At 33.6% G+C, this 10,590-nt stretch overlaps 1 protein-coding gene across 1 annotated transcript; it reads left to right on the top strand.

The window, feature by feature from the left end:
* The first annotated feature begins 669 nt into the window (after nucleotides 1–669).
* LOC110723270 (histone-binding protein N1/N2-like) lies at nucleotides 670–5,031 on the top strand. The gene is made up of 6 exons (XM_021902616.1): nucleotides 670–1,115; nucleotides 2,179–2,450; nucleotides 3,025–3,222; nucleotides 3,381–3,471; nucleotides 4,046–4,265; nucleotides 4,375–5,031. The coding sequence occupies exons 1-6, from the start codon at nucleotides 829–831 to the stop codon at nucleotides 4,708–4,710; spliced, it is 1,404 nt and encodes a 467-aa protein (XP_021758308.1). The 5' UTR covers nucleotides 670–828; the 3' UTR covers nucleotides 4,711–5,031.
* The last annotated feature ends 5,559 nt before the right edge of the window (nucleotides 5,032–10,590 follow it).

The raw sequence follows: 10,590 nt of genomic DNA, 5'->3' as shown, positions 1-10,590 counted from the left end.
GATCATAACACTTCCCTTTTTTAGAAACTAGATCATAACACTTTAGGAACAATATAATATTGTAAGATCTTGTCCACCCAATGCTAAAATAAACTTCAATATTATCCTTATTTGAGCTTGTTTGACCTTACTAAAAAAAATCCCTATGAAATACTTCGTACGTTCTTTTTTACTTGACCTGTTTCTTTTTATCATGGTTGTCGATACACAACTTTAGCCATCAATAACTTTTATAATTTTATTATAAAAGTTATATATTGAGATACTATTTATTTAGACGATTCTAACAAGATCTCACATGAGCATGTTTTTCCTTATCAATAATTCACAAAAAAGACGGTCAAAGAAAAAGTAATGAATAGTGTAAAAGTCAAAACAAATCAAGTAAAAAACAACGGAGGAAGTAGCTCATAATAAGGAGAACATTATAAGATCTTCTCTCTCGTCTGTGAATGTAGGTAACACATTGTTAGTAAACCATGCATTGTTTCGAACCTGATGAATATTTTGCTTCTTAGACGAGGGTCCATAGCATACTAATTGAGTAATTGGTATCTCAAACTGACAAATAGCCTAATTCGTATCTTAGCCAGACTAAACCAGCCCAACAATTTAGAAACCAATTCATACAAAACAGTCCGTTTATCCAAAAAAAAAAAAAAAAGAAAAAAAAGAAAAAAAAAATGTGCGCTGATTGAAATAATTTTCCGTATAGTTTTTCCGCCACAACACAAACCAAAGGGTTTTGCATTTTCCCCTAAATTTCTTTTTCCTTCTCTCTCCTAAATTTCTTTTTCCTTCTCTCTCCTAAATTTCTTGCCAATTTCCATGGCAGATGAAGCTTCAACCATAACTTCTACATCAAAAATGGCGGAAGATCAACCAACGCCTAATCAGTCTGAAACTACAAACGAGGGAACAATTCAGTCGAATGCGCAAGGAGAGCACTCTGAATCATCCCTCAAAAACCTTGAATCTTCCGAAATCTCTGCTGTAAATGACCATGAGAAGACTCTGGAGTTTGCTGATGAGTTAATGGAGAAAGGAAGCTTGACATTTAAAGAAGGTGACTTTCCTGATGCTGCTGAACTTTTTAGCCGTGCCCTAGAAATCAGGTTAGGGTTTTAATTCTCTCTCATTTGAATTTGATTTTACTTAGAATTTGTTTTTTATGTTTGTTTTTGAACAAGGAATTGCTTGAAATGAATTTGATTTAGGTGTTTGATTTTAGTGGTGAAATTGAATGCTTCGAATTTAGGGTTTTAGCGAATTTAGGGGATTTATTCTGGATTGAAGCAAGTAGAAAATGACTGATGATTTTGGACAGTAATTGGAGGTTTATTGTTTGTTAAAGGCTGCCCCATTCCCAAAATATGTGCATTTGATTTTTAGGTTGTGCCCCTTTTTATGCAGAATTTGCAGATTAAACAACTTATTAAGATAAGACAATATGATTGCAGTAAGATCAAATTAGTTATAAACCTTCAATGTGTTTGGTTTATGATGACGATTCACTGTTTTCGATAGGCAATGCCGGGGTTGGGGGGGGGTGTTGGAGGGGGTTATCGAAAATATGAAACAAAGCATACCCAATGGCGGATCCTCCCTCTCTTGTGATCTCTTCCTTATGATTGTAACTTGAAAATAAATCTGGGATATCCTTCATGTTTTTGGTGGTCTGTAACTCTAAAATTCATTCAAAAACAACATTTAAATTTCCGGATATACCATATAGGTGGAACCAAAATCTCTTTGTAGTTCTAAATGATTGAAGATTGCATATGTGCTAGCCTCCTAGACCCTGTAAATAATGTGATAGATGTTTGCTGTTTTCATTTTGGTCTATGGAGAAGCCTTTAGATGAACTGTAACTCTTGTAAAATAATTAATTTGGAAGCCTTATCGTCTTGTATGTTTGTTTTTTGATGATTATATACCTTGACATTGGGTTGCCTTTTCTTTTACTACAACAGGCAATGGTTTAACTTGCTTAAGAACGTGTTTGTCCCCAGTTGTAGTGATATTCTTGTACTTAAATGGTGTAGCATTTACTTAGCTGCATTACTTGGAGTGCTCTGAATTTATGTATTCGCTTATAAAATATAAAATTTCTGTATATTCATATAATTATATAAATGGTTAGTAATCTTAGTATGGCCATCTTGTGTTGTTTTGCAGGGTTGCTCATTATGGTGAGCTTGCACCTGAATGCATTAAATCATACTATAAATTCGGCCTTGCATTGTTGTACAAGGCACAGGAGGAGGCTGATCCCTTGGGATCTATGCCAAAGAAAGATGCTGAATCCCAGGAAGGTTCTGCTAAGATTGAATCTTCAAAGAAACCTGTTGAGCGTGAATCATCCCTAGCTTCCATTTCAAGTAATGCTGAGCAATGTGCAAGTTCAAGTCAACCTGCGAGTTCAAGTCAGCAGCAAGGCGCTGATGATGGTAACTCTATTAGCATGTCTGTGTTTGATGTTTAAAAATGCGTAAATACTACCACCTCTGTTTCTTAATTGTTGCATCATTTTGACTAGACACGTGTGCCAATGTAGTACGTTGATTGTGACAAAGTATTATCTTTCATTATGCTTTTATAGATAATCTTATTTTGAAAGTATATAATGAGATTAACTCAACACAATTTTAAAAAATTAGTTTGCAAACGGTTCCTTATGACAATGCATGTTAGGCATGTAAGCTGGCCCCAAATCATTTTGGGAGTAATGTGGTCAAAGTTATTATAGGAATGGTGTAAAAAATTAATATGATGCAACTAGTGATAGATGGAGGTAGGAGTTTCAATTGGATGTTGGTATATTATGTTTTAACACCATTGAATAGATAAATCATAAACATCTCAGATTCATGCTTGGCCTAAGCCCATGTTTGTTAGTCTGGCAAAACAGTAGACAGTTGCAATGGCCAGAAGTTCAATCCAAATTTTTCTTCAGAAACATTATGCACTGTATTTGTTTTCCTCGCATTTCTTGCTTTGATGGTTTACTTTCTTTCGAGATAGTTCCAAGCAAGGATGATGGAGATGAAGATGAGGAAAGTGATACAGATGAAGTTAATGAAGCTGAGGAGGATGAGTCTGACTTAGATCTGGCGTGGAAAATGCTTGATCTTGCTAGAGCAATTTCAGAAAAGCAGTCCAAGGAGACAATGGACATGGTTGATATCTTGTCGGCTCTTGCTGAAGTTTCCCTTGAAAGAGGTATCATATAATAATTTCTTTTAATTGGCTATGAATCAGTCTGTTGATCATTACCCCAGTTATTGACTGCCTGTTCAAGTTTTCTTGCTGGCCTAATATATCATTCTGGTACTCAGTTTCACTAAATCATGTTTGATGTTTTGATTGCTTCTTTGCAGAGGATATCGAGACATCTCTCAGTGATTATCAGAAAGCACTTGCCATCTTGGAGACTTTGGTTGAACCTGATAATCGCTATATCGCTGAATTGTATCCTTCAAGCTTTGCTGTATTCTGAAAATCTTAGGTGGCATCAAGTTTCCCCCAGGATTGGGACTATGTTTGTTGACTGTTGAGTTCACTTCCCTTGCATAGTGCATGCTAGACATTTCTTTATATGTTTTATGATTGCTTCGTAAGCTAATCCATGCATAGCTTAACTAGAACATTCATAATTTACATACAGGCTGGAATACTCATGGTTATATGGATTACATACAGGATTGGGACTATGTTTGTTGACTCTTGAGTTCACTTCCCTTGCATAGTGCATGCTAGACATTTCTTTATATGTTTTATGATTGCTTCGTAAGCTAATCCATGCATAGCTTAACTAGAACATTCATAATTTACATACAGGCTGGAATACTCATGTTATATGGATCATTCTATATTCTTTGGACAAGGTTCTAGTTAATTAGTCTTCTTGGTAGCTTCTTATTCCAAGTGTTGATTCTATGTTAATAGAATGCTTCTTGAGTTATTGGTTCCAGGCTTGCTGTAGTTAAAAATCATTATCTATTTCATTGCTTTGCTCATTTGTAACCTTCACAGTATATGTCAGAAACTTCCGCATCTGCCTTTGTCTAGAGGTTGGCTCCAGGTCCCAAGAAGCTATTCCGTATTGTGAGAAGGCAATATCTGTATGTAAATCAAGGATGCAGCGTTTATTGGATGAATTGACAAGAACACCAGATGCTTCTGAGGATGCTGCCGCTGATAAACAAGCAAAAAAAGCAGAGATTGGAACATTGAAGAGTCTCTCCAGTGACCTGGAGAAAAAGGCAAGTCTCCCGCTATCTCTTTCTTTTTTGTACCTCCCCTTCCCCAACCTTCCTATGATTACCTCTTCCTGCTCTGGGACTGCTAGGCTAACTGTGCATCTGTCACCAGCTTGAAGATCTGCAGCAACTGGTATCCAACCCGACATCTATCCTATCTGATATCCTGGGATTGGCAGCTGCCAAAGCAAGGGCCAATGAGCAGGCTTCTGCATCTGCACCAGCAAGTTCTTCACGTGTTGGTGTTGCCACAAGCAATGGAGAATTTGATTCCTCCACTGTATCCAGTGCTCACACTAATGGAGCTGCCAGCGGAGTCACACATCTTGGTGTTGTGGGCAGGGGAGTAAAGCGTGTGAACATGAATTCTGTGAATGTAGAATCAGACTCCAGTAAAAGACCTGCCATTGATCCTAAACCTGATACAGGTGATAGCAGTGCTGCTTGAAGAAAAACATCAGAAATTCTAACAACCGGATGTGAGACATTTCTGAGCATCTAGATTCTGATTGAGCAGCATAATATTTCTCCTTTATTCTTCTTGTACTATTTTATGCATGTATGACTTGGATTGTACCAAGTAGTAGTCTGGCTTTGATTCCTCAAAACGATATCCTTCTGAGTGATAGTTATGTATGCTGTAGAAGCCTGCTGGGGCGCTTGTCCATGGTTCATCCTGCTTCCTCTTATTGATAGACACCGTCTCTTGTAGAGTTGTGATCATGGTTTACTATTTTCATAATCAAATCAGACCTATCTTAGATTCATACTTCGTATGTTGTTTAGTAGGCCGGCCTAGTCTTCACAAATTATGGCCTATAGATCTTCTGTTATGGCCTTTTTCTTTTCTCGTAACTTGATATCACTATATCTACATCAGTGGATGATGTTCTACAGCATTTGGGCCAATTTATCAACCTCAACAATTAGTAATGTGAAATGTCTAAACTATAGCAATTGTGATTATGTAAATTAGCCTTAATACATGTCTTTTAAATGTCATTTTTTTACTCGTTATAATCTTTACTCATATTTGATTAGATGACAAAATAATACTTTAGCAGGCGTAGACCTCAAAATGTAACATTTATGTTGAAAATTACTATGTAATTCTCAATTTATCTAAAAAATTACAAATATGTGAATGTAGATTGCATGGAAGTGGACAGAGGTGTATAACAGTGAAATAAAATCAAAGCAATGCATTGAATCATCAAATCATAATGTCATATTGTCAAGTACAATAACTCAATAGGCAATAATTAAACGAATTTTGACTACTTTTGTCTAATACCATAAAATAATAGGAAATAAATGTTGAGGTTTGTCGAATTTTGTTCATATTACACTGTAAGTGGCTCCACTATTTGATAATTACAGTGAGGCATCCTACTCAAAAGCGAATTTCATTTGCCACTAATTAAGAAATCTTATCTTAAAAATCTCCATTGATATTGAAATCTTAAATAAAATTGGATCACTTTCCTATATATACTAATTCTTTCTTTTGTCTCGATGATCTAGACAAATACTCGTGATAATGAGGTTTATTCTAATTGGAATTTAATTTATTCATCTCCAAAATTGTTGCTTAGAAAAATCATCTTATATTTAGTATATGTACATTTGTTCAACCAAGAACTAGTAGAAATAAAAAGTTTAACTTTTTGCATTTATATGTACATTTATTCAATATTAACCTTGTATTAACTTTTTGCATTTATATGTACATTTATTCAATATTAACCTTGTATTAAATTTTTGCATTTATATAGCCTAAAGTAATTGAAAATAAGATGAACAATGTTTTGTTCACCTTATTTTCACTTATTTCAGGTATAATAAGTTCATTTCAGGGAAAATAAGCTTTGATAAGGGTTGTCTAATTTCACATTACAACTAAAATAAGTTTTAATATGATTTGATAAGTTCAGATAAGTGAAAATCATGTAAATAGAAAATAACATCCAATTAAAATTTCAATAAAGTACATTATTTTTATTTATTAAAAAAAAGGCATTACCATCTTACGGTAAAGACAACAAAAGTCAATAATCTAAGTGAATATTTTTCATAAAATTACAAAAGCATAAGCTATATATTCCAGAGAATCTTTGCACAATACAATATTTATTAGAGATTGAGATTTGCCTTAAAGATGAGTAATATTTTTAATCCTCCGTGAGTAATGCATGAGAGGTTAGATTAGTGACTTAAATTTATGGATAAAACTATTGTTTAAAGAGTTAAAAATAATGTCAACTAGTAACTGATCAAAGTTCACGAGTGTATGATCTAATAGTCATAGACCTGAGACCTCAAGTTAATTGACCAACAATTAATTAATGAAAGTTTTGGATTCTAATTAATCTGTTTTCTACCTACTTGGCTTTTGCACTTTGTCCAATGATTAGGTGAATAACTAAGCTTATTGTCCTCAAATATTCAAGTTTAATTAGTTTTTCTATATTGTTAGTCTTTGATGATTTCTTTGTGCTACCAAACAATCAACAACATATTCCTTTTTCACCAATATATAGGAATAGGATTAGGCATTACGGCAGTATAGTTTAGTTTAGGGTTCTGTTATTAGTACTCCCTCCGTCCCAAAAAGAACGACCCATTTGAGTTGATTATGCGGGTATTAAGGAAGTTAAGTAAAAAGAAGTAAAAGTATATTGGAAAAATAAATTTACATGGGGTTTGTAAAAAAATAGAGAGAGAAAGTAAAAAAATAACATGGAAAATCAAATTTTTATATGAGGAAGCTAATTTTGCACAAATATTGTAGCAAATTGGTGGGTGTTTTAATGCAAATGGGTCATTCTTTTTGGGACAAAGTTTTGGCCAAATGGGTCGTTCTTTTTGAGACTGAGGGAGTAATTAATTAATATGATTATTTATTTATTTTCGTGCTAACAATATAATGCATTAATGCTCCTAAAACAAGACCAGTGCAATTAAGATTTTAGGTATCAGACTGTACATAATCAGTACATATATTGATATATATGATATGATTGAGATTTTTTACCCCACATTGTATTTTACTAGTATCACTATTTTTGTGTATGGTTAATTTAGCAACCATAGACGTGAATAGAATTTGATTTCGGATTTTAGAAATCGCCCCATGAGCGTAATTCAACCTATATTTACCCTTTTACCTTATTGTTTGAATTTAAACAGTACACCCATGTATAATACTTGTACCTTTTCACTTAGTATTGATACATAGAGTTTGATCATTTATTCAACTTCATTTTTGTAATATATTTAGAGCCGAGTCACATTGTAAAAAATTATTTTTCAATTATATATGTACTCCGTGTCAACACCTTATACGAGTTTGTCAGCCAAGTTAAGTCACACTTGGGTTCAAACTCGTGACTACAAAGTAGGGGTGGCAAACGGATCAGGTCGGGTCGGGTTCTTGTTCGGGTCACCTAGTTTCGGGTCAGGTGACCCCTAACCCGAACCTGATCCATTTAAGTTTTCGGGTTGAAAATCCCAACCCGAACCTGATATTTTCAGGTTCGGGTCAACCCGAAAATGACCTGATTTGACTTGTTTTTTTTTTTTTTCTGTTCGAATTTTTTTAACATATTATACACAACATTCCTTGAATTCTTCTGGATCTATCAATCATAAAACCCAGAAAAATATTCAAACAAAAAACCCAGAAAACAATACAAACAAATCGCAAAAAAAAACAAAAAAAAACCAGAAAAAAATATGTAAAAAATCAGAATAACTAGATCGATGAAGAATAGGCGATTATCAGGAACAAAATGTATATACTTACATTATAATTTCATCAAAAAAAATTATAATCAGAAATTTGAGAAAAATAAAACTAGATGTACAATCTAACCTAAATTTAAACTAGATCTAAAGTATAAAAAACCCCAACAATAGACGGTGACAGTGATGGTGGTCGGTCGGGCTTGCTGTGACAGTGACGGTGGCTAGCTTACTCACGTGACATTGTTGACTTGCTCGCGTGAAGAGAGAGAAATAGGAGCTTTTAAGGATTATTCGAATATAAAGAACAAAATTCACAAAAATCAGAGAAGAGAAGTTCAAATTCGGATTTTCTGGATGAATTGAAGCATTCTAGAGGAAGATAGAGAAGGAGAAGAGAACGAATGAGAAGAGATAAGGAGAAGAGAATGGATGAAGAGGGATATAGAAGGAGGAGAATGAGTGAAGAGAGATAAGGAGAAGAAGGAAAGAGAAAATGTAGGTGACGGCTTGTGAGAGTGAAAATGAGTTAGGGTTTATGCTTAAAGATTTGGGCTTGGGTAGGTAGTAGTTTTTTTTTTTTTTTTCTTTTTTTAAAATTTTCGGGTTAAGTGGGTCATTTTCGGGTTGAAATTTTCAACCTTAACCTAACCCATTTAATTTCGGGTCGGGTTCGTGTCAACCCATTTAAGTTTTCGGGTCAAAAATCTCAACCCAAACTCGCTATTTTCAGGTCGGGTTCGGGTCGGGTTTTCGGGTCGGGTCAGTTTTTGCCACCCCTACTACAAAGAGCATGTTCACTTCAGTTTAGTTTCAGTTCAGTTCAGATCCAATCAGTTCAGCTCAGTTCAGTTCAATTCAGCTCCAATCAGTTCAGCTCAGCTCTTTATTTCATTCTCTCATAAAATATTCATTTCAGTTCGGTTCAGCTCAATTCAGTAAATATGAACAGACCCAAAATTTTCACCAAGCAAGCTTAGTTAGTATTTTGAACTGATAAATGTATTATCTATTATAAATACATAAAACTTGGTATAAGTATAAAAAAAAGTACAGTACTTGGTATTTACTTTACATGAAAAGAATAGCATCATATTGTGGTGGGTAGAAGGCAAAGCATTAACATAAATAAGCAAAGGAGAGGGTGGACCAAAGAAAGAGACATGAAATAAAGTTGGACAAAATAAGATAGCCGTGGGAGAATTGGAAGAATTCAAATATGGACATAGCAGTTTCAATCGCCTCATTTAAGAATGAAATAAATGCAAAAAATGTCACATACATACATTAACATTACTCAATTGTACGACCTAACTCTCTTTATGTCTTACCACAGTGGGGGTTGTTGCACTTGCAGGGGTAGATACGATCTTATTTATGATTATACACGAATTGCCAACAACACCAATTTCATACCATTGGTTTTCTTAGGGTACTATTCTTTTGAATTTTGAGTAGTAGGCCATATATTGGTAGGATTTCTGGATTAAAGGATTAAATCATAAACCGATTTGATAGAGCTTGTAAGTGTGTATATATATATATATATATATATATATATATATATATATATATATATATATATATATATATATATATATATATATATATATTTGTGTTCCTAATAAGCAATTAATTTGAACATGAGGCTAACAAATTACTATTACTCCGCAGTACTTTCGTTTGGCAAGGCAATTTCTTGTCTTATACTCCATTAGATTTGTGTTGTTTTAAGACAGACATGCAATAAGTATCATGTAACTAATGTTAGTGATTGAATTTGTAATTTCATAACATACATAAACGTACAAACAATAAAAGATATAGTTGCATACATAGGTACTGGTTCCTCAATTTCTTTTTTTTTTTTTAGGAGGAAGGTTTGTGTGATGATGTAACATAAATAATGATCTTTGTTTCGATTATCTAAGCTTCATGCTTCTTGTTAAGCTTTTATACGTAGTATATATTAATCTCTTAGGGTATGTTCGTTCTGTTTACCTTATATTCACTTATTTCAGGTCTTATAAGTTCAGTTCGGGAAAAATAAGTTTTGATAAATGTTGTTCAAATTAAATTATAATTAAAATAAGTTCAGATTAATTCAGATAAGTTCATATAGGTAAATATCAGGTGAATAGAACACAATATTAGGGCGTTAAGTTTTATGAGTATGTACTCCCTCCGTCCCTAAATTACATTCTTCCTTTCTATTTTTGGTAAGTTTTTTTAGTAAATCAACTCTTTTTTTTGTTTTATATTTAATGCTTTCTCACTCATCCTTACCTAATCTCACTCATAATCCTTGTGTCAAATTACAATGAATATGATTGGTTAAAAATTTTCAATTAGGAGCATGTGATTAGTCCTTTTTTTTTTGCAAAGGATTGATGACATGTCATGAGTAATAACTAATCTATCTTTGTACTTCCCATTGCATTATCTAATTATTGTTATTTGTCTTATTCTTTCCTCCTTAATTCCCGTGTAAATTTCCAAAGAGGAATGTAATTTAGGGACGGAGGGAGTATCAATTTGGCTAATTGGCCTTGCTTACCATTCAAAGCTAAAGCAATTAAAGAGA

This window comes from Chenopodium quinoa, unplaced genomic scaffold, assembly GCF_001683475.1.
Source record: "Chenopodium quinoa cultivar QQ74 unplaced genomic scaffold, ASM168347v1, whole genome shotgun sequence".
NCBI lineage: Eukaryota > Viridiplantae > Streptophyta > Magnoliopsida > Caryophyllales > Amaranthaceae > Chenopodium > Chenopodium quinoa.
The sequence above is the reverse complement of the archived record's forward strand: the minus strand, read 5'-3'. Positions and strand labels throughout refer to the sequence as shown.

What these genes read in the sequence shown, in the direction of transcription:
- LOC110723270 (XM_021902616.1), top strand. Translation starts at nt 829, where the DNA reads ATGGCAGATGAAGCTTCAACCATAACTTCTACATCAAAAATGGCGGAA. An exon ending in AGCCGTGCCCTAGAAATCAG is followed by an intron (nt 1,116 to 2,178) that starts GTTAGGGTTTTA and finishes GTTGTTTTGCAG; the next exon opens with GGTTGCTCATTATGGTGAGC. An exon ending in AATCGCTATATCGCTGAATT is followed by an intron (nt 3,472 to 4,045) that starts GTATCCTTCAAG and finishes AGTATATGTCAG; the next exon opens with AAACTTCCGCATCTGCCTTT.